Below are 24,802 nucleotides of genomic sequence, written 5' to 3'. Positions count from 1 at the left end.
TCACGGGTAGTTTTCCCTATATATTCAAGGCCGCATTTGCAGTTGGCCCTGTAGATAACTCCCTTCATGCGGCAATTAATAAACTGTCTAATTTGATAGGTTTTACCCGTGACATTGGCACAGAACGACCATCCCTGTGTAATATGTCGACATGCCACACAGCCACTACAGCGAAAACAACCGATCGGACGTTGGAGCCATGTCCCTTTTTGATCATGAGTCTCGCTGTAGTGGCTGTGCACTAGGCGGTCCTTAAGACTCAGACCCCTTCGATAAGTGACCTGTACTGTTTCGGAGACCACCTCCTTAATGTCCGGATAGATGAGGAGAACATCCCAGTGTTTTCTTAGGATCCGTTTGACCTCTTCCGAGGCATCATCAAAGGTGCCTATGAGGCGTATCAGACCACTCTCAGTTTTTTTAGGTTTAGGATAGAGTAGGTCGTCCCTCTTACTTTCACACGCCCTCTTAAAGGCCAGCCTAAGGACTGTATCAGGGTAGCCCCTTTCCCGAAAACGACTTCTCAAATCGTCCGCCTGTTGTTTAAAGGCCTCCCAAGTGGAGCAGTTCCTCCTAATGCGCAGGTACTGCCCCACTGGGATTCCCCTTTTTAAGGGAAAGGGATGATGGCTAGTGTAACGGATCTCCTAGCACCCCGACCGGGTACCTCCGTCGATAGATGCTCCTAGTGCTTTCCGAGGACTCCAAGCACTCCACTTGACACCGTACGCCCTGCAGACCCCACGAACCGCCGCATCTTGGTTGGGGTCTCACCGTCCTCCACCCACGCTGGACCTACGACAAGGCTCCAGGCTCCAGTGGGTGAACCTCTCCTACAGCCAGAGAGCAGGAACAGCTCTTACAAGAGCTAGTAGTTATGCCAGGGGAGTATAGCAAATCATCAGCGTATAGCAATCCCCCAGTTTTGATCAGTTATCCAAACACCAGTCTCAACATGATGAAGGATAAAACAGGAACACTTTATTGAGGGCTACTCGCCCGTATTTATGCAGGTCCATATCTGGTGGACACGCCCCCAGGGGACCAGAATGGAGACTGCGACACACCGAACAGATACAGCACATCCCCACAATGCATCATGGTTTCCTCCTCTCTGCCCCAGAGACAACCGAGGGATAATCCAATTACCTCTCAGGACAAAGGGGAGATCGCCAATACACATGCGGGGACAACAGGACAGAAATCACCAGTTAAACACACAATGTCACACCCTCCCAGCAACCACAGACATTTAACATATTCCCAGATAGCTCAAGTCTGAGTGCATATCATTAGGTGAATGGCACTCAGACCACACGAATACAATTAAACTAGCCATCTGGGTACCCTCACATAATAAAATACAATTCCAAAGACAGATTTAAGCTGTGCGGCCGGCCTGTGTTCTTTAAAGTTAGTATGGGCCATAATCCTGAGGCAAGAGGCTAGCAGCCAGCCCCCTCCAAAACACTGTGGCGAGGTTGGTTTCGTCACACATCTCCCCCTTCCAGGGAAGACTAACCAGATACCTGACCTCACGGTCAGTACCTGAGTTAGTCTGGCAGTCCAACCACAACCCCATACTGGACCTGTTGAATTTTGGGGCCTGGCTCTGTTCCGTATGTCCCCAGCTGTTGAGTGGGCATCTGCGACTACTTGCTGCCTTGTGGTTCTCCAGCTTGGACCTGTAGGTACTTGGTGGGCAGAGGCCGACTGCACTCTGCCCAGATGCCAGCTCTTCCGCTGGGGTCGCTTGTGGGGAGTCCGGCTCTGAAGAAGAGGATAGGGGAGGGCAGAGGCCGACTGCGCTCTGCCCAGATGCCAGCTCTTCCGCTGGGGTAGCCTGTGGGAAGTCTGGCTGTGGAGAAGAGGATAGGGGAGGGCAGAGGCCGACTGCGCTCTGCCCAGAGGCCAGCTCTTCCGCTGGGGTAGCCTGTGGGAAGTCCGGCTCTGGAGTAGAGGATAGGGGAGGGCAGAGGCCGACTGCGCTCTGCCCAGATGCCAGCTCTTCCGCTGGGATGGGATCAGGAAATCCTATCCCCAGGACCTTGTTGCAGATCGGCTGTGGAGAGGAGGAATCGCCTACCTCCTCCAGGCATTCCTGCAGGGTTGGTGGGGGATCTGAACCGGCCGTCCAGTATCCTGGTAGGCCTGGTGCAGAGACCGCGGTCCCATCTGCACCATCGAAGTTAGGGGTGCTGTCCCCCTGTGGTTGGGGATAGAGACCGGTTGTCTCTTCTCTCTTTACAACACACTGCTGCTGGGGAGTCAGACCGACTGTCTCAACTCTCTGTAACGCTGCCTGGTGCTGGGTAGTGGGTGCGACCATCTCCACTCCTAGTAATGCTGGTTGCTGCAGGGACGGGGGACTGACAATCTCCTCTCCCTGTGATCCTGTCTGCCGCTGGGGAGAGAGACCGGTTGTCATCTCTCCCTGTAAGTTAAGCTGTCGATGGGAAGTCAGACCGACTGTCTGGACTCCAGGTAATGCTGGCTGTAGTTGGGGATCTGGGCCGGCTACCCAGCATCCCTGTAGGGCCGGTGGAGAGACTTCGGTCCCATCTCTACCTGCCGTCGGGACGTCTTCCCAGAACCAGTCAATGAAGTTCCCTACTTTGGGAGTTGGTAGGGAAGCAGGGGGTATCGCCGGCAAGTCTTCCCAGTTGTAGGAGGGCAGATCTGGCTCTACTTGTTGAGTAGGTTGGGGATGAACAGAGCTGAGCAGGTGTTGGTAGGTCTGCTGCAGCTCCCACTCACTTGTTACCAGGTGGATCATGTCTTTGCTCACCTCCCTTCCGTCAGCATAATCATGCATGCCCATCCGGTAGTCGTAGATGTCCCAAAACCTAGACTCCTCCGTGCTGCCAAGATCAATGTCCTCCTCCAAGGCATCCCATAGTAACCCAGGTCCATCATAATCCTCACCCTCGGGTCTGTCGTGCTCTGCCATCCAGGGGGAATGTTGAATGACATGCCACCTTAGGGCCTGGTAAGCGTCCTCTAGCCAAAGCTCCTTACATACCAGGTTCTGGAGCTCTGTTACCCAGTCATCCAGGGGCTGCTCTCCCAAGAGACCCATCCGCATCGCCACACGCTTTTGTAGCCGCTGCTCATAACTGGGGAGACTCTCACCTCGCCGCCGCTGGGCATCTTCCAGGGCATCATACCAGACTTCCTTTCTGTCTGCATCCCTCCAGTCCGGGTCATCATCCTCCTCGTAGTGGAACGCTGTTCGAAGACTAGCCGATTCCATCCTGCTGTAGCCAGGCGCTGTACGGATACTAGCGTTGCCCTCAATATACTCCACGAACGGTGTCTCCGAGCTGCTTCTCCTCACACTAGGACGCCATCCCACTGCTTGCCACCAATGTAACGGATCTCCTAGCACCCCGACCGGGTACCTCCATCGATAGATGCTCCTAGTGCTTTCCGAGGACTCCAAGCACTCCACTTGACACCGTATGCCCTGCAGACCCCACGAACCGCCGCATCTTGGTTGGGGTCTCACCGTCCTCCACCCACGCTGGACCTACGACAAGGCTCCAGGCTCCAGTGGGTGAACCTCTCCTACAGCCAGAGAGCAGGAACAGCTCTTACAAGAGCTAGTAGTTATGCCAGGGGAGTATAGCAAATCGTCAGCGTATAGCAATCCCCCAGTTTTGATCAGTTATCCAAACACCAGTCTCAACATGATGAAGGATAAAACAGGAACACTTTATTGAGGGCTACTCGCCCGTATTTATGCAGGTCCATATCTGGTGGACACGCCCCCAGGGGACCAGAATGGAGACTGCGACACACCGAACAGATACAGCACATCCCCACAATGCATCATGGTTTCCTCCTCTCTGCCCCAGAGACAACCGAGGGATAATCCAATTACCTCTCAGGACAAAGGGGAGATCGCCAATACACATGCGGGGACAACAGGACAGAAATCACCAGTTAAACACACAATGTCACACCCTCCCAGCAACCACAGACATTTAACATATTCCCAGATAGCTCAAGTCTGAGTGCATATCATTAGGTGAATGGCACTCAGACCACACGAATACAATTAAACTAGCCATCTGGGTACCCTCACATAATAAAATACAATTCCAAAGACAGATTTAAGCTGTGCGGCCGGCCTGTGTTCTTTAAAGTTAGTATGGGCCATAATCCTGAGGCAAGAGGCTAGCAGCCAGCCCCCTCCAAAACACAGTGGCGAGGTTGGTTTCGTCACAGCTAGTCCAATGTAGAAGTTCGTTCGTGGAAGTGGGCTTTCTGAAGATATCAGTTTGTATCACATCGTCCTTGCCCCTTGAGATTAAAATATTGAGGAAAGGCAAATTCTTCTTTTCGAAGACTGAGGTGAATTTCATATTGATACAGTTAACATTCAGCTCCTTAACAAAATCATAGAAGTCCTTTTCTCCCCCTTTCCAGACGACAAACACATCGTCGATAAATCTTGCCCATGTAACAATACACGGGACATGTCTGCTTGGTACATCGCTGAAGACCAGTGTCCTCTCCCACCAGCCCAGGAACAAATTAGCGTACGACGGGGCACATGAACTCCCCATCGCGGTGCCCCTGAGCTGGTGGTAGAGGACCCTGTCAAACAAGAAATAATTTCTTGTAAGGACAAAATTAAGTAGTCGCAAGGCAAAGGCATTGTGGGGGTAAAACTGTTGTCCTCTAGTCGAGAGGAACGATTCCACTGCCCTCATACCCAAGTTGTGGGGTATGGAGGAGTAGAGGGCCTCCACATCAATTGAGGCCAGAGAAGTTCCCTCCTCCAAACTTATCCCCTCTAGACGACCAAGAAGGTCACTAGTGTCCCTCAGGTATGAGGGCAGTGTCTTGACAAAAGGCGCTAAAACATGATCCAGATAGATCCCCAGGTTTTGGGTCAAGCTATTTACACCCGAAACGATCGGGCGTCCTTTTTACAGGGGTACCATATCAGCTGCTGTAGATACTTATCAGCTGCTGTAGATCTTTGGGTGTATAGGGAGAGGAATTACCAGTAGAAAGAGGGAGGTGCTCATGCCGCTCTACAGAGCACTAGTGAGACCTTATTTGGAGTATTGTGCGCAGTACTGGAGACCATATCTCCAGAAGGATATTGATTCTTTGGAGAGAGTTCAGAGAAGAGCTACTAAACTGGTACATGGATTGCAGGATAAAACTTACCAGGAAAGATTAAAAGACCTTAACATGTATAGCTTGGAAGAAAGACGAGACAGAGGGGATATGAGAGAAACTGCTAAATACATAAAGGGAATTAACAAGGAAAAAGAGGAGAGAATATTTAAAAGAAGAAAAACTGCCACAAGAGGACATAGTCTTAAAAAAGCGGGCAAAGGTTTAAAAGTAATATCAGGAAGTATTACTTTACTGAGAGAGCAGTGGATGCATTGAATAGCCATCCTGCAGAAGTGGTAGCTGCAAATACAGTGAAGGAGTTTAAGCATGCATGGGATAGGCATAAGGCCATCCTTCATATAAGATAGGGCCAGGGGCTATCCATAGTATTCAGTATATTGGGCAGACTAGATGGGCCAAATGGTTCTTATCTGCCGACACATTCTATGCACACCACAGCTTCTGCAGAACATCATAATACATCATAATACACACCTCAGCTGGTGCAGAACCTCATTACACCTCAGCTAGTTTCACATCTGCGGCAGCAATTACAGTTGGCTGTTTCGGCAAAGAACAGCCTTCTGGAATTCTCCGAATCCGGGACAACCTGCTGCAACTGGAATGCCCGCTGTCCCCTTTAACTTTAATGGGTTCCAGTGGAGATCCGACCACAATCCGGCGAAAATGCTGAGAACTGGCTCGACAGAAACCGTTGCATGCTGCCTATTCCCGCCATTCTCTGCCAGAACTGGTGGTCGGATCAGATTTGACCCTAATACTGCATTTGTTGTCCATACTGGATTTAATGGAAGCTGTTGAATAAAGCCTAAAGATTGTATTATTCCTTCTATTAGATGCTGGACTTTCTCTACTACATTACATGCAGGTATACACATTACACGAGCACACACACTAAAAGGGACATTTATTAAGACCAGCTTTTTGTACCCTGGTCTTATGGGTAATGTATAAAGTTTGGTGCAGCAGAAAAGTGGAAGGATTTTGCCTGTTTTGTTGGTGTAGTAGGACTTTGCATGAAATTATTATGAAATTGGACTATTTTTAGGGTGGTTTGCGACATGACCGGAAGTTTGCATTCACTAAGGAATGGACCGATGTTTTGTGGGCAGAGCTACATTTTTAGCAACATATACTGTATCATTGTAAATTTTTGAAAAAAAAGTCATAAAAAAGTCATGTGTACTTCAGTGACAGGCTGATGGAGCCTTTTTAATAAATATGACCAGACTGTGCCAAATGTAACAAATGTGTGACACCTTTTATAGTTTTTTGCGGTTCGTTTTTCACTGATCCGTTGTTCCGTTTTTGAGTTCCGTTGTGTTTTCGTTTCCATTCCGTTTTTCTATTCCATTTTTCCGTATGGCAGTATACAGTAATTACATAGAAAAAATTGGGCTGGGCATAACATTTTCAATAGATGGTTCCGCAAAAACGGAACGGATGCGGAAGGCATACGGATGCATTTCCATATGTGTTCCGGTTTTTTTGCGGACCCGTTGACATGAATGGAGCCACGGAACGTGATTTGCGGGCAATAATAGGACATGTTCTATCTTTCAACGGAATGGAAAAATGGAAATATGGAAATGGAATGCTTATGGAACACATTCCGTTTTTAATGCGGAACCATTGAAATGAATGGTTCCGTATACGGACCACAAAAAAACGGCCCGTACAATCACAAAAAAAACGATTGTGTGAACTAGGCCTTAATCTCTGTCTCCCTGATGGAAGATGCACCACATTTATTAAGAGGCACGTGCCTCAATTATAATAAATATGCAGGGCCAGCTAGGCCTATCCCTGCGCTCCCACACCCTGCTCCCTCAAGATATTTGAAAAGTGGCTAGTAGGAAGCATAATCCCTAAAAAGTTTCACATTTTTATGCAAATCAGGTCTTGGGACCAGCAGGACAGGGGCAGGGGAGCAGAAGATTTGAGAAACTGGGATGTGGGGCACAGGGGACTAGTGCTAGCAGCTAGGAAGGGAGACTCAAAGGACAGGAGACGGATGGCAGCTGGGGGGGGGGGGCAGTGGCAGAAAAAGTATAGCAGCTTGAGGCAGTGGACAGAAGAGGGATATCAGCTTAAAGCAGTGGACAGAAGAGGGATATCAGCTTGAGGCAGTGGACAGAAGGGGATAGCAGCTTGAGGCAGTGGACAGAAGGGGATAGCAGCTTGAGGCAGTGGGCAGAAGGGGGATAGCAGCTTGAGGCAGTGGACGGAAGGGGATAGCAGCATGAGGCAGTGGGCAGAAGGGGGATAGCAGCTTGAGGCAGTGGACAGAAGGGGATAGCAGCTTGAGGCAGTGGGCAGAAGGGGGATAGCAGCTTGAGGCAGTGGACGGAAGGGGATAGCAGCTTGAGGCAGTGGACGGAAGGGGATAGCAGCATGAGGCAGTGGACAGAAGGGGATAGCAGCTTGAGGCAGTGGGCAGAAGGGGGATAGCAGCTTGAGGCAGTGGACGGAAGGGGATAGCAGCATGAGGCAGTGGGCAGAAGGGGGATAGCAGCTTGAGGCAGTGGACAGAAGGGGATAGCAGCTTGAGGCAGTGGGCAGAAGGGGGATAGCAGCTTGAGGCAGTGGACGGAAGGGGATAGCAGCATGAGGCAGTGGACAGAAGGGGATAGCAGCTTGAGGCAGTGGGCAGAAGGGGATAGCAGCTTGAGGTAGTGGACAGAAGGGGATAGCAGCTTGAGGCAGTGAACAGAAGGGGATAGCAGCTTGAGGCAGTGGACAGAAGGGGATAGCAACTTGAGGCAGTGGACAGAAGGGGATAGCAGCTTGAGGCAGTGGGCAGAAGGGGATAGCAGCTTGAGGCAGTGGGCAGAAGGGGGATAGCAGCTAGAGGCAGTGGATAGAAGGGGGATAGCAGCATGAGGCAGTGGACAGAAGGGGATAGCAGCATGAGGCAGTGGGCAGAAGAGGGATAGCAGCTTGAGGCAGTGGATAGAAGGGGGATAGCAGCATGAGGCAGTGGACAGAAGGGGATAGCAGCATGAGGCAGTGGACAGAAGGGGATAGCAGCATGAGGCAGTGGACAGAAGGGGATAGCAGCATGAGGCAGTGGACAGAAGGGGATAGCAGCTTGAGGCAGTGGACAGAAGGGGATAGCAGCATGAGGCAGTGGACAGAAGGGGATAGCAGCATGAGGCAGTGGACAGAAGGGGATAGCAGCATGAGGCAGTGGACAGAAGGGGATAGCAGCTTGAGGCAGTGGGCAGAAGGGGATAGCAGCTTGAGGTAGTGGAAAGAAGGGGATAGCAGCTTGAGGCAGTGAACAGAAGGGGATAGCAGCTTGAGGCAGTGGACAGAAGGGGATAGCAACTTGAGGCAGTGGACAGAAGGGGATAGCAGCTTGAGGCAGTGGGCAGAAGGGGATAGCAGCTTGAGGCAGTGGGCAGAAGGGGGATAGCAGCTAGAGGCAGTGGATAGAAGGGGGATAGCAGCATGAGGCAGTGGACAGAAGGGGATAGCAGCATGAGGCAGTGGGCAGAAGAGGGATAGCAGCTTGAGGCAGTGGATAGAAGGGGGATAGCAGCATGAGGCAGTGGACAGAAGGGGATAGCAGCATGAGGCAGTGGACAGAAGGGGATAGCAGCATGAGGCAGTGGACAGAAGGGGATAGCAGCATGAGGCAGTGGACAGAAGGGGATAGCAGCTTGAGGCAGTGGACAGAAGGGGATAGCAGCATGAGGCAGTGGACAGAAGGGGATAGCAGCATGAGGCAGTGGACAGAAGGGGATAGCAGCTTGAGGCAGTGGGCAGAAGGGGGATAGCAGCTTGAGGCAGTGGACAGAAGGGGATAGCAGCATGAGGCAGTGGACAGAAGGGGGATAGCAGCTTGAGGCAGTGGACAGAAGGGGATAGCAGCATGAGGCAGTGGACAGAAGGGGGATAGCAGCATGAGGCAGTGGACAGAAGGGGGATAGCAGCATGAGGCAGTGGGCAGAAGGGGGATAGCAGCTTGAGGCAGTGGACAGAAGGGGATAGCAGCATGAGGCAGTGGGCAGAAGGGGGATAGCAGCATGAGGCAGTGGACAGAAGGGGGATAGCAGCTTGAGGCAGTGGACAGAAGGGGATAGCAGCTTGAGGCAGTGGACAGAAGGGGATAGCAGCATGAGGCAGTGGACAGAAGGGGGATAGAAGCATGAGGCAGTGGGCAGAAGGGGGATAGCAGCATGAGGCAGTGGGCAGAAGGGGGATAGCAGCATGAGGCAGTGGACAGAAGGGGGTAGCAGATGGGGAGAAGTCAGATGAAGATGGATAGCAGCATGAGGCAGTGGACAGAAGGGGGTAGCAGATGAGGAGAAGTGGGATGAAGATGGATAGCAGCAGGGGAGTAACTATCAGGGAAGCAGGGGAAGCAGCTGCTTCGGGGCCCTGAGCTTAGAAGGGGCCCGGGAGCAGTAGCAGGGGTGTTAGCAGGGCAGGGTTGCATGTACTATGATGTAAACTTCTGGCCTCACAGGCAGCAGGCAGCGTATAGTGGAGGGCCGCACTGAAGATAACAGCAGCAGCTTGTGCTGCTACCTTAAAAAATCTCCCTGGAGCTTCCTTAAGACCCCTTCCTCCCCAGTTTTGCTCCTCTTCACTTACTGTCATATTACGGCAGGGCAGTAGTGCTCTTTGCTCTGCTGTCAGTGTCGGGACACAGTGAGGGGGCTGCACTGCTCTCTGAGGACACCCAGCCATGTGCTCCGGGGGTTAGAAACTCTTCTGGATCCTCCACAGCCTGACAAATCCATCTAGCCTGCCTAAAAGGCAAGTGTATGTATGTGAACGGTGTGTGTGTGTGATTATCTATCATCTATCTAATATACTGTATATATATATATTTGTTTTGAATACTTTTTTTTTTGCATTTTTCTTGTAATTATGGTAACAGACCTTTTATTGGCATTGTATGGTGTGTATAGCTGTAATATTGTGAAAGGCAGGAGCGTACCTATAGTGGAAACAGGGGACGCAGCTACTGCGGGGCCTGAACTCAAAAGGGGCCCAACTGAGATGAGGACTAATTTGTAAAAGGGCCCCCACAATAGTATTATCTACAGTGACATGATATGCAGCATATGTGTGGGAAACGGACGAAGTCGCAGCCGGGCCTGGTCTGAGTGAGTGATTTTGACTAGCTGCAGGACTGGGGCTTGCATGGGGGGGGTTTGAAGAAGTTGCCCAAGGGGGGGGTGGGGGGCATTCAATAATTTGGTGTGGGGCCCAGTCAGTTCTAGTTACGCCACTGGATAGCAGCTTGGGGGCAGTGGCAGAAGGTGGAGGACATAAGAGGCAGCTAATCATGGTAGAGGAGCTCACTGCTCTGCTGCACTGACATCCTAGAGGGGGTGGACCACACTGGAGGATCAGAGGATCCATCAGTGGGCCAGTCTGACACTGAATACAAGGTCAGCCTCAGATTTATGACCCAGAATAGTTGTATATTTTTGGTGTACCCAATTGGTGAATTCCCACATTCATCCAAATAGGGCTTGTAGAATTCCATGCACCTGGCTGGAGTAGATTTCAGTGTTCTTCTATGCCAGAAAACTAGAGTAAAAGATGATAAATGTGGCAGAGTCAGTGGCACCACCTCCTCCCAGGCCAGCAACACTACTTGCACAAATATTTTTTCACAAGTTGCATTGATAAGGTCATGGGAAGTTTTAACAAAAAATAATAAATCTGGTCCTAAGTCACCAAAACAACACTTCCTGCACCAGCACGGCTATTAGAGCAGCATCCCATCTACTATGGGATCTCTAAACACTCTTACACTTGAAAGATGTCCATAGTCTGTTTATGTTCCTTTTACATATGCATTGTGTTATAGGAAAGTTGTGTTATTTTTTACCTGTCACAATTAGTCGTGTTCCTCCTCCATACTGAACTAGTTTTTTATATTGTACATTTCCAGTACACAGTCTGATCATCACAAAGCAGTAATACATGGAGTCATCTGACATCTGTAGCCCCCGTATCTGCAGATCTGCTTCTCCTTGTATTCCCGTTCTTCCTCTATAACCAGGATGAGTCATCTCCTTGTAGGGGTGGTAGACGTAGGGTCCGCTTGTGTTACCCAATCTCCAGTAAATATTAACCCCCAGGACATCACTCTCCATATATTGGCTGTAGGAGCAGCTCAGGGTTAAAGACTCTCCTCTACGACCTGTGATGTTATATGGCTGGGTTACACTGAATGTCGAGAAGGACGAGGATGGACCTAGAAATACAGAAAATTAGTACATTCCAACTTTTAATGTTCCACATTAATCAGATCACTACTAGGGATGAGCGAACCTGAACTGTATAGTTCGAGTTCATACCGAATTTTGGGGTGTCCGTGACACGGACCCGAACCCGAACATTTTCGTAAAAGTCCGGGTTCGGTGTTCGTCGCTTTCTTGGCGTTTTTTGAAAGGCTGCAAAGCAGCCAATCAACAAGCGTTATACTACTTGCCCCAAGAGGCCGTCACAGCCATGCCTACAATTGGCATGGCTGTGATTGGCCAGAGCACCATGTGACCCAGCCTCTATTTAAGCTGGAGTCACATAGAGCCGCCCGTCACTCTGCTCTGATCAGTGTAGGGAGAGGTTGCAGCTGCGACGTTAGGGCGAGATTAGGCAGTGATTAACTTCTCCAAAAGACTTCATTCAGTGATCGATCTACAGCTGTGGATCATTGAACTGCTGATATTCAATTGCTCACTGTTTTTAGGCTGCCCAGAGCGTTTTTCATTCACTTTTTTCTGGGGTGATCGGCAGCCATTTTGTGTCTTGTGGTGCGCCAGCACAAGCTGCCACCAAGTGCATTTAACCCTCAATAGTGTGGTTGTTTTTTGGCTAAATCCTACATCAGGGTCAAGCTGTCACACCAAGTGCATTTAACCATCAATAGTGTGGTTATTTTTTGGCCATATCCCAGTCTAATTTTGTCTGTAAACGTATACCTATCACCCAGCGCCTAAATAATAGGCGTCAAATTTATAGTCAGCTAAATCTGTGGTTACTGCTGTGGCTGGTCAAGTTATTTAGTGTCCGTCAAAGCACAGTTTTTGTTCTGGGTTGAAATACAATTCCCAATTTAGCAATTCCCTAATTTATTGGTTTCTGCTGTATCAGGCCTACTTTAAATCTATCCCTAAAAGGGTATATAAGATTCAAGGTGCACATAGGGTCATTCTCAATAACTTCACACACACGCTACTGTGCATATCCCAGTCTAATTCTGTGTGTAAACGTATACCTGTCACCCAGCGCCTAAATAATAGGCCTCAAATTTATAGTCAGCTAAATCTGTGGTTACTGCTGTGCCTTTATTAGTGTAATACGGTACCTAAATAGATAGCCAGATAGTGTTAGGTGTCTGTAAAAAATGGCCTGAATTAGAATTCAATACATTGGGCCAAATAATATTTTTGTTGTTGTGGTGAACGATAACAATGAGGAAAACATCTAGTAAAAGACAAGGACATGGTCGTGGTGGTGTTAGTAGACCCTCTGGTGCTGGGAGAGGACGTGGCCGTTCTGCCACAGCCACACGTCCTAGTGTACCAACTACCTCAGGTCCCAGTAGCCGCCATAATTTACAGCGATATTTGGTGGGGCCCAATGCCATTCTAAGGATGGTAAGGCCTGAGCAGGTACAGGCATTAGTCAATTGGGTGGCCGACAGTGGATCCAGCACGTTCACATTATCTCCCACCCAGTCTTCTGCAGAAAGCGCACAGATGGCGCCTGAAAACCAAGCCCATTAGTCTGTCACATCACCCCCATGCATACCAGGGAAACTGCCTGAGCCTCAAGTTATGCAGCAGTCTCTTATGCTGTTTGAAGACTCTGCTGGCAGGGTTTCCCAAGGGCATCCACCCAGCCCTTCCCCAGCGGTGAAAGACATAGAATGCACTGACGCACAACCACTTATGTTTCCTGATGATGAGGACATGGGAATACCACCTCAGCATGTCTCTGCTGATGACGAAACACAGGTGCCAACTGCTGCGTCTTTCTGCAGTGTGCAGACTGAACAGGAGGTCAGGGATCAAGACTGGTTGGAAGACGATGCAGGGGACGATGAGGTCCTAGACCCCACATGGAATGAAGGTCGTGCCACTGACTTTCACAGTTCGGAGGAAGAGGCAGTGGTGAGACCGAGCCAACAGCGTAGCAAAAGAGGGAGCAGTGGGCAAAAGCAGAACACCCGCCGCCAAGAGACTCCGCCTGCTACTGACCGCCGCCATCTAGGACCAAGCACACCAAAGGCAGCTTCAAGGAGTTCCCTGGCATGGCACTTCTTCAAACAATGTGCTGACGACAAGACCCGAGTGGTTTGCACGCTGTGCCATCAGAGCCTGAAGCGAGGCATTAACGTTCTGTACCTTAGCACAACCTGCATGACCAGGCACCTGCATGCAAAGCATGAACTGCAGTGGAGTAAACACCTTAAAAACAAGGAAGTCACTCAGGCTCCCCCTGCTACCTCTTCTGCTGCTGCCGCCTCGGCCTCCTCTGCTGCCGCCGCCGCCTCGGCCTCTTCTGCTGCTGCCACCTCGGCCGCTTCCTCCGCCTCTGAAGGAACGTTGGCACCTGCCGCCCAGCAAACAGGGGATGTACCACCAAAACCACCACCACCTCCGTCACCAAGCGTCTCAACCATGTCACACGGCAGTGTTCAGCTGTCCATCTCACAAACATTTGAGAGAAAGCGTAAATTCCCACCTAGCCACCCTCGATCCCTGGCCCTGAATGCCAGCATTTCTAAACTACTGGCCTATGAAATGCTGTCATTTAGGCTGGTGGACACAGACAGCTTCAAACAGCTCATGTCGCTTGCTGTCCCACAGTATGTTGTTCCCAGCCGGCACTACTTCTCCAAGAGAGCCGTGCCTTCCCTGCACAACCAAGTATCCGATAAAATCAAGTGTGCACTGCGCAACGCCATCTGTGGCAAGGTCCACCTAACCACAGATACGTGGACAAGTAAGCACGGCCAGGGACGCTATATCTCCCTAACTGCACACTGGGTAAATGTAGTGGCAGCTGGGCCCCAGGCGGAGAGCTGTTTGGCGCACGTCCTTCCGCCGCCAAGGATCGCAGGGCAACATTTTTTGCCTCCTGTTGCCACCTCCTCCTACTCAGCTTCCTCCTCCTCTTCTTCCACCTGCTCATCCAGTCAGCCACACACCTTCACCACCAACTTCAGCACAGCCCGGGGTAAACGTCAGCAGGCCATTCTGAAACTCATATGTTTGGGGGACAGGCCCCACACCGCACAGGAGTTGTGGCGGGGTATAGAACAACAGACCGACTAGTGGTTGCTGCCGGTGAGCCTCAAGCCCGGCCTGGTGGTGTGCGATAATGGGCGAAATCTCGTTGCAGCTCTGGGACTAGCTGGTTTGACGCACATCCCTTGCTTGGCGCATGTGCTGAATTTGGTGGTGCAGAAGTTCATTCACAACTACCCCGACATGTCAGAGCTGCTGCATAAAGTGCAGGCCGTCTGTTCGCGCTTCCGGTGTTCACATCCTGCCGCTGCTCGCCTGTCTGCGCTACAGCGTAACTTCGGCCTGACCGCTAACCGCCTCATATGCGACGTGCCCACCAGGTGGAACTCCACCTTGCACATGTTGGACAGACTGTGCGAGCAGCAGCAGGCCATAGTGGCGTTTCAGCTGCAGCACGCACAGGTCAGTCACACTGCGGAACAGCACCACTTCACCACCAATGACTGGGCCTCCATGCGAGACCTGTGTGCCCTGTTGCGCTGTTTCGAGTACTCCACCAACATGGCCAGTGGCGATGATGCCGTTATCAGCGTTACAATACCACTTCTATGTCTCCTTGAGAAAACACTTAGGGCGATGATGGAAGAGGAGGTGGCCCAGGAGGAGGAGGAGGAGGAGGAAGAGAGGTCATTTTTAGCACTTTCAGGCCAGTCTCTTCCAAGTGACTCAGAGGGAGTTTTTTTGCAACAGCAGAGGCCAGGTACAAATGTGGCCAGCCAGGGCCCACTACTGGAGGACGAGGAGGACGAGGATGAGGAGGAGGTGGAGGAGGATGAGGATGAAGCATGGTCACAGCGGGGTGGCACCCAACGCAACTCGGGCCCATCACTGGTGCGTGGCTGGGGGGAAATGCAGGACGATGACGATACGCCTCCCACAGAGGACAGCTTGTCCTTAGCCCTGGGCAGCCTGGCACACATGAGCGACTACATGCTGCAGTGCCTGCGCAACGACAGCAGAGTTGCCCACATTTTAACGTGTGCGGACTCCTGGGTTGCCACCCTGCTGGATCCACGGTACAAAGACAATGTACCCACCTTACTTTCTGCACTGGAGCGTGATAGGAAGATGCGCGAGTACAAGCGCACGTTGGTAGACGCGCTACTGAGAGCCTTCCCAAATGTCACAGGGGAACAAGTGGAAGCCCAAGGCAGAGGAGGAGCAAGAGGTCGCCAAGGCAGCTGTGTCACGGCCAGCTCCTCTGAGGGCAGGGTTAGCATGGCAGAGATGTGGAAAAGTTTTGTCAACACGCCACAGCTAACTGCACCACCACCTGATACGCAACGTGTTAGCAGGAGGCAACATATTACTAACAAGGTGGAACAGTACGTGTGCACACCCCTCCATGTACTGACTGATGGTTTGGCCCCATTCAACTTCTGAGTCTCTAAATTGTCCACGTGGCCAGAGCTAGCCTTTTATGCCTTGGAGGTGCTAGCCTGCCCGGCGGCCAGCGTTTTGTCAGAACGTGTATTCAGCACGGCAGGGGGCGTCATTACAGACAAACGCAGCCGCCTGTCTACAGCCAATGTGGACAAGCTGACGTTCATAAAAATGAACCAGGCATGGATCCTACAGGACCTGTCCATCCCTTGTGCAGATTAGACATTAACTACCTCCCCTTAACCATATATTATTGTACTCCAGGGCACTTCCTCATTCAATCCTATTTTTATTTTCATTTTACCATTATATTGCGGGGCTACCCAAAGTTGAATGAACCTCTCCTCTGTCTGGGTGCCGGGGCCTAAATATATGCCAATGGACTGTTCCAATGTTGGGTGACGTGAAGACTGATTCTCTGCTGACATGAAGCCAGATTGTCTGTTACGGGACCTCTCTCCTCTGCCTGGGTGCTGGGCCTAAATATATGACAATGAACTGTTCCAGTGGTGGCTGACGTGAAGCCAGATTCTCTGCTATGGGACCTCTCTCCAATTGATATTGGTTAATTTTTATTTATTTTATTTTTATTTTTATTAATTTCCCTATCCACATTTGTTTGCAGGGGATTTACCTACATGTTGCTGCCTTTTGCAGCCCTCTAGCTCTTTCCTGGTCTGTTTTACAGCCTTTTTAGTGCCGAAAAGTTCGGGTCCCCATTGACTTCAATGGGGTTCGGGACGAAGTTCGGGTCGGGTTCGGAACCCGAACCAAAACATTTCCGGGAAGTTCGGCCGATCTTCTCGAACCCGAACATCCAGGTGTTCGCTCAACTCTAATCACTACATATTTTGCACATATCATATTTCTCCTCTGTTCATCCTCTAAATCATGCACAGACACAATGCAAAATTAAAAAAACTCACATGTAGCTACAAAAATTATATACTCCACTGGATAATGAAGGAAGAACATCTGGAGAACTTAAAGGGGTTTTCCGGGTTTTTAATATTGATGACCTATCCTCAGGATCAATATCAGATTGGTGGAAGTCAGACACGCATCACCCCCACCGATCTGATATTGATGACCTATCCTTTCCATATTTTTAGCAAATCCTGGATATTTTTTTTATAAATAAAGGTGAAATATATCAAATCAAATTTACCACTGTCATGAAGTACAATGTGAAGGAAATCCCAGCAGCCGTGTCTTGCTTTTCCAATTTTCTGCTTTTATTTAGTCTTCACACGTTACATGAAATATACAAGGACGCGTTTGGCAAGTATGCCTTTATCAACAGGTAGATAGTCAGGTATAAAAGCTGCATATATACAGTCAGGTCCATAAATATTGGGACATCGACAAAATTCTAACATTTTTGGCTCTATGCACCACCACAATGGATTTGAAATGAAACAAACAAGATGTGCTTTACCTGCAGACTGTCAGCTTTAATTTGAGTGCATTTACATTCAAATCAGGTAAACGGTGCAGGAATTACAGGAGTTTGCATATGTGCCTCCCACTTGTTAAGGAACCAAAAGTAATGGGACAATTGGCTTCTCAGATGTTGCATGGCCAGGTGTGTGTTATACCCTCATTATCCCAATTACAATGAGCAGATAAAAGGTCCAGAGGTCATTTCCAGTCTGCTATTTGCATTTGGAATCTGTTACTGTCAACTCTCAAGATGAGATTCAAAGAGCTGTCACTATCAGTGAAGCAAGCCATCATTAGGCTGAAAAACACAACAAACCCATCAGAGAGATAGCAAAAACATTAGGCCTGGCCAAAACAACTGTTTGGAACATTCTTAAAAAGAAGGAATGCACCGGTGAGCTCAGCAACACCAAAAGACCCGGAAGACCACGGAAAACAACTGTGGTGGATGACCGAAGAATTCTTTTCCTGGTGAAGAAAACACCCTTCACAACAGTTGGTCAGATAAAGAACACTCTCTAGGAGGTAGGTGTATGTGTGTCAAAGTCAACAATCAAGAGAAGACTTCACCAGAGTGAATACAGAGGGTTTACCACAAGATGTAAACCATTGGTGAGCCTCAAAAACAGGAAGGCCAGATTAGAGTTTGCCAAACGACATCTAAAAAAACCTTCACAGTTCTGGAACAACATCCTATGGACAGATGAGACCAAGATCAACTTGTACCAGAGTAATGGGAAGAGAAGAGTATGGAGAAGGAAAGGAACTGCTCATGATCCTAAGCATACCACCTCATCAGTGAAGCATGGTGGTGGTAGTGTCATGGCGTGGGCATGTATGGCTGCCAATGGAACTGGTTCTCTTGTATTTATTGATGATGTGACTGCTGACAGAAGCAGCAGGAGGAATTCTGAAGTGTTTCGGGCAATATTATCTGCTCAGAACTCTTTGGACAGCGCTTCACAGTGCAGATGGACAATGACCTATAGCATACTGCAAAAGAAACCAAAGAGTTTTTTAAGGGAAAGAAGTGGAATGTTATGTAATGGCCAAGTCAATCACGGGACCTGAATCCGATTAAGCATGCATTTCACTTGCTGAAGACAAAACTGAAGGGAAAATGCCCCAAGAACAAGCAGGAACTGAAGACAGTTGCTGTAGAGGCCTGGCAGAGCATCACCAGGGAGGAAACTCAACGTCTGGTGATGTCTATGCGTTCCTGACTTCAGGCTGTAATTGACGGCAAAGGATTTGCAACCAAGTATTAAAAAGTGAAAATTTGATGTATGATTATTATTCTGTCCCATTACTTTTGGTCCCTTAACCAGTGGGAGGCACAGATGCAAACTGTTGTAATTCCTGCACCGTTCACCTGATTTGGATGTAAATACCTCAAATTACAGCTGACAGTCTGCAGGTAAAGCACATCTTGTTCGTTTGATTTCAAATCTATTGTTGTGGTGTATAGAGCCAAAAATTTTAGAATTGTGTTGATGTCCCAATATTTATAGACCTGACTGTAGGTGAAAGGACGGGTCACATGTCAGTGACGTCAGGTGCCCATTTTGGGTGGTAATTACAAAAACAAACAAATAACACAAACAAAATATCTAATGTGAACACAATATATAACAATGTTATGTCAAAGGATACAGCACGGCCACCGATAGTAATTCCTCAACGAGAGGATGAAGTCTGCAGGGAAAAGAATAATAAAAATGGTGATCTGCAGGTGCTTTATCTCGGATTCCTTGTTTAAGCCCCTTGGTTGCAATGTATCTAACACATGGATCCAGTATGCTTCCCTACACAATAAAAGTCTTCATTTGTTCCAACACCTGGAACTTCAACTGGGCAATAGAAGCTTTGTATTTATCAAAATGATAGGGTAAAGGCAACGGCAGGTGTTTTGTCCTTATTGTTGACTTGTGTTTACAAATCTGGTCTCTATTGGTCTGCATTGCTTCTCCAACATATAACAGACCACACGGGCATGTTACCAAGTGTATTACATTGGTGGATTCTCAGGTAAAGAAACCTTTTTTTTTTAAAGCCTTCCCTGTGCGAGGATGGTGAAACACAGGGTCTTTATAGGACGGGAACGTTAAAAACAATGGAGGCATGGAAAAGTGCCTTTCTTCTGTGGAAATAACATTCTCTGTCCTTTTACTGCTGCCCAGGTCAGCATGCACCATTTATCCCTGTAACTAGGGTTTCGTTTATTACATATCAATGGTGGATTTTGAATTCCCCGTCACTTGGTTAGGCTTTTGTCAATAAACGCCAGTGTTTACGGACTACTTTATCAAAACCTGTATCATAGGGATGGAATTCGTGAACAAATGTCACTCTCTGTTGTTTCTTCCGATCGGAAGTACATGTTTGTGTATCAGAGTCATCTTTGGCTCTGTCCAAGATTTGGGTGAGATATCCCCTCTCGTTAAACCTTTCAGTCATTTCCTTCAGTCCCAGTTCTCTCTCATTTTTCTGGATCAGTGACTACTATGGCAGAAATGGAGGGTGGGCGCTAGTATAGCGAAGGATACTATTCTTATCAGTTTCCTTCCTGTATAAGTTTGTAGAAAATGACCAAACTCATCTTTCAATATGTTAGTGTCTAAAAAGCTCACCGTGTTCCTTTCATAAGTCATAGTAAATCTCAAACCTTCACAAATGGTGTTGAGATAATTAAAGAAGGTAAGGAAGGATTCCTGTGGCCCTGCTCATACGCAAAAAATGTCATCAATTAATCTTTTCCCTAGTAAAATGTTTTCTTAATATAGTTGAGTATTGTATTCATGTGATTCTTTAAAGGATGACATACATGTGTTAGCGTAGGGCAGGGCCACAGTCGAACCCATCGCGGTCCCCTTCGCTGAGGGTAGAAGTTATCCTCAAACATGAAGTAATTTTCAAATAAAACCAGATGTAACATTTGAAAAAAAAAATTGTTGCAAATCAGTATAATCTCTAGTTTGTAATAAGTCAGTTACGGCCTGTATCCCCTTCCTGTGTTCAATAGAGGTGTAAAGTCTGTTTAGCCAGTAGGGATGAGCGAATTTCATGTTATGAAATTTGTTTGTGCTTCGTTGGTGGTAAAAGCAGAATCGCGTTATGGATTCTGTTACCACGGACCATAACGCAATTCTATGACGGAATGTGTAACGGAATGCCTTCAGAGGCATTCCGTTATTCATTCCATTAAAAAAATAAGTTTATGGCCTGCATAACGGATCCGTCCCATTTCTGTTATGCAGGGGAGTCCTTTCCTGCATAAGGAAAAGGGACAGATCCGTTATGCAGGCCATAGACTTCTATTATGACGGAATGAATAACGGAATGTTTCTAATGGCATTCCGTTATGAATTCCATCATAGAATTACGTCATGGTCCGTGGTAACGGAATCCATAACGCAGTTCTGCTTTTACCACCAAACGAAGCACAAACAAATTTCATAACATGAAATTCGCTCATCTCTACTAGCCGGCTATCAGGAGGAATGGATTGTAGTTCAGCATTTACTCTTAGGGAATGTGTTGTGTCTAACAGAAAAGACGGTGTGTTCTTTACCAATGGTGTCAAGACCTTCTCCAAAACTATGGACAGTGGAGATAAAAGAACTAAATAAAAGCAGAAAATTGGAAAAGCAAGACACGGCTGCTGGGATTTCCTTCTTAATGTGAGTGTGTAGATTTCTCCTTCCCGCTTCAGCGCGGATAACTGTCACGGCCATGGCCATGACCGTGACTCCTGAACCGCATGCGGTTGTCAGCGCTTTAGTTTGGTTTTCAATCACAGGTGAGGGCAGTGGTATTTGCCTCACCTGTGGTTGCTGCTGACAACGTTATGTATGTGGCAGCTTTCTATGCTGTGCATGCGGTTGCACCTAGCACCTTTCTGTTAGGTGTGTATGTGTGCACTGTGTTTTATGTATTGTGTGCACTTCCCTTTAATGTGTGTTTCCCTTCTCTGGTGCTGGATGGGTTAACTCCCTTCCCAGTGTGTGTGTGTCTCACTGGGTGTGTCTGACTGTGGGTTGTGGCTTCTTGGCCTATAAAGCCTCACTGTTTTCCCAGGTCTGAGGGTTGCTTCAGCCATGCTTGCTGGAGCAGCCTCTTGTGTTTCTATCTGCCAGTGAGAGCCACCCCTGTGGTCATAAAGAGAATGTCACTTTATGTTTTATGTCATGTTGTATGTGATGTCCATGTGATGTACTGTTGGGACCTTTGTTCGTTTGGTTTGTGCAGCTAATGGTTCTGGATTCTGTGTGTGCTCTGGGATTCAGTAAGCAAGGCTGTGGCAGGTTGGTGGAACTCCTTAGTTCACCTGCCATTTCCATTAGTCTGTTTCGGTTCCCCTTTTTCCCAGCAGCTTGGCCATTGAGACTCCTGCTCCTCCGTACCTTGGAGGAGTAGGTCGTCTTACCCAGCTCCTAGCTCAGGGATCTGCGGAGGGTAAGTCAGGGCTCCGAGGTTCCTGCGCATGGGTCCTCCTACCTTAAAGGTCGGCCCATGCAGGTAGGAGTTAGGGTCAGGTTAGGGATGCTTGAGGAGGTGACCTATCCTGTTCTCCTGGCCGAGCAGCCACAACATCATAGGGCATCGCACGGCTGAGGGTTTTCCCCATCCTCAGCCGTGACAATAACGGACCGGGTGCTGGCCTGAATATTACTATGAAGTACAATGTGTCACGAGAAAACTGTCTCACAATGACTTGGATAAGTTATTATCACATAAAGTGGCACGTGTCAGATTTAAAAAATTTAGCCTGGTCCTTAGGCTACATCTATATGACCGCAACGCGTTTTGCAGTCTGCAAATTGCGAATCCACAAAACACGGATGATGACCGTGTGCATTATGCAATTTGCAGAACAGAACGGGAAGCCCATAATAGAAATGCCTATTCTTGGACACAGAATGGACAAGAAGAGGACATGTTCTATTTTTCTTTGCGGGGCCGTAGAACAGAGCAACAGACGTGGACAACACAAGGAGTGCTGTCCGCATCTTTTGTGGACTCTTTGAAGTGAATGGGTCCGCATCCGAGCAGCAAAAAATGCAACAGTCGTGTGCATGTAGCCTAAAGGTGAAAAATGCCTCTGTCTTGTAGGGGTTAAAGAAAGGGTACAAAATGAAAAAGAAAACATTTTGGTTTGCAAAAACTAAATAAAAAATGTAAAAAACAGGCTAAAATAAAAATGACATAAAAATAAAGTACTAGGTAAAAGTGGTGCAAACATAATTTACCTACGGTAACGGGACCACGGAATAAAACTTTATGGATTTCAAAGACAGAGGTACTAAAAACATGGAACATGAGCTTGGTAAGGAGGGGAGTCCTGAACTGATGAATTTAGGAATACTGGTTCAGTGATGCTGTTTAACATCACAGAATTGTGTGTTTCCTTTTGAAATCATCATGATCAACGAAAACATACAGATCGCCCTGATCAATAGACTGATAATGCACCCACAAAGTGGTAGCGGTAATGAAGGGTCGGTATCCACATCAGGCCACAGCATTTAAACTTTAAACAGCACCCGCAACAGGATCAACACTATTACACCAGATCCTGCTGATTAAAATGATACTCGTCTTGTAAAAATCGGTTGCTGCGTTCCTGATAAAAAAAATGCAACTACATTTCTTTATGCAAATTAGATTTCAGAGCCCCACAGCCCCTCCGCTTTCCGGTTTGTCCAGCAGACATGTGCTCTTTTAGCCCCTGATGGAATCTGTGAAGGTGGGAGTCTACACGAAGACAACAACAACCCCTTCCATTCTCCTTTTACAAAAACCAATCGTTCTTTACCTGCGATGATCAGCTCCGTACTACTTCGGCTCTTTATTTCTTTTCCATCACTGGTGGTCACACTGCAACAATAGTGGGGGCCTCTATTACTCGGTACACGGTGTATACGCAGAGAGAAGTCATCAGAGATGTTCACCAGTGAGAATGCATCTGCACCGATAGTGGGTTTTTGGTCCCATTTATAAATCTTCTCTGTATTTGAGTCACACAGTTCACTGTATCCTCTATACCAGGTCACTTGCAGAGCTTCCCTCAGGGTCTTCAGCGGGTGATGATGACAGGGGATGATCAGCTCTTCTCCTTCTACAGCGATCAGTTCCTCCACCTGAGACAACCATCTTCCATCTATAACAGAAGCCAAGGATCCAGATGTTTTACACATACACCACATTATACCAAATTAATAACAGGATCAGGATTCACTGCATTTTCTCTTCTCATTTGAGCATTATCACATAAATAGATACCTCAGGACGTGGTCACAGCAGGAACGAGGACAGTCTTAGGCTACTTTCACACTTGCGTTCGGGTGTCCGCTTGTGAGTTCCGTTTGAAGGCTCTAACAAGCGGCCCCGAACGGATCCGTACTGCCCTAATGCATTCTGAGTGGATGCGGATCCGCTCAGAATGCATCAGTCTGGCAGCGTTTGGCCTCCGCTCTGCTCAGCAGGCGGACACCTGAACGCAGCTTGCAGCGTTTGGGTGTCCGCCTGGCCGCGGAGGCAAACGGATCCGTCCAGACTTACAATGTAAGTCAATGGGATGGATCCGTTTGAAGATGACACACTATGGCTCAATCTTCAAACGGATCCGTCCCCCTATGACTTTCAATGTAAAAGTCTGGACGGATCTGTCTGAGGCTACTTTTACACTTAGAATTTTTTTTTCAATATAATGCAGACGGATCCGCTCTGAACGCAAGTGTGAAAGTAGCCTTAAAAAGGGTTTAGATGAATTCTTAAAGGTAAATGACATTAATGCTTATGAAAACGTGTAGAAATCTGAGTCTCACTTCCTTCTGGTAATTAGTGTCCCCACCTCTCCCTTGGTTGAACTTGATGGACTTGTGTCTTTTTTCAACCGTATGAACTATGTAACTGTATAAATAATTTTTTTGCTCTCTTTTAAGTTGGAGCTATTTTTGTGAACGTGTTACGGTTTCCTCCACATGGGTGCAGTTAAAATACTGAAAATCCAGATACGTACATTTGTTATTGCAGTTTTTTTGTACGGATTTGATACAATGGAAAGGGTGAAAACTGCACCAAAAATCACACAAACAATTGTGAACAATTAAAACAAAAGCAAAGTGTTCATGAGCTCGGTCTAAACTGATACGTTTAGCTGGTACTGTACCACGCTGTGGTTCTTCTTCAGGGAAATCCGCACAGAGAAACCATATGTAATTCACAACGTGCAGGTACCTAAAGGGGTCACCATAATATGATACCCATGATATTGGGTCGTTCCCTATCATACAAATGATAAAGGTTATGTGGTGACACCTAACCAGCACTATACAGTAAAGTGAGTGTCCTACTACGTCAGATCCATGTTCTGGTGTCCTTCAAGTTGGTGTCCATTGTGAATCCCTTGAAATAGTTCAAAAGACGGGTCAAAGGAGAGGATGGTCTCACCCTATTACGCCCTATGGTGGGTGTTGCGAAATCAATAATTACAGCATCGCGTTCCTTGATATTTCAATAACCAAAAGAAAAGG

The 24,802-nt window shown here is 48.0% G+C and overlaps 1 protein-coding gene across 1 annotated transcript in view; it reads right to left on the bottom strand.

Annotated features, from left to right (window-relative positions):
• LOC122929228 overlaps positions 1-24,802 on the bottom strand; it is a 60,324-nt gene that overhangs the window by 7,778 nt on the left and 27,744 nt on the right. Inside the window, exons 3-4 of the mRNA XM_044282735.1 lie at positions 23,083-23,427; positions 11,012-11,380 (exon numbers count right to left, since the gene is read on the bottom strand). Of these exons, the coding sequence (XP_044138670.1) occupies positions 11,012-11,380; positions 23,083-23,427 (714 nt within the window). The remainder of the gene's footprint in view (positions 1-11,011; positions 11,381-23,082; positions 23,428-24,802) is intronic.

This window comes from Bufo gargarizans, chromosome 2 (assembly GCF_014858855.1).
Source record: "Bufo gargarizans isolate SCDJY-AF-19 chromosome 2, ASM1485885v1, whole genome shotgun sequence".
Taxonomy (NCBI): domain Eukaryota; kingdom Metazoa; phylum Chordata; class Amphibia; order Anura; family Bufonidae; genus Bufo; species Bufo gargarizans.
The sequence above is the reverse complement of the archived record's forward strand: the minus strand, read 5'-3'. Positions and strand labels throughout refer to the sequence as shown.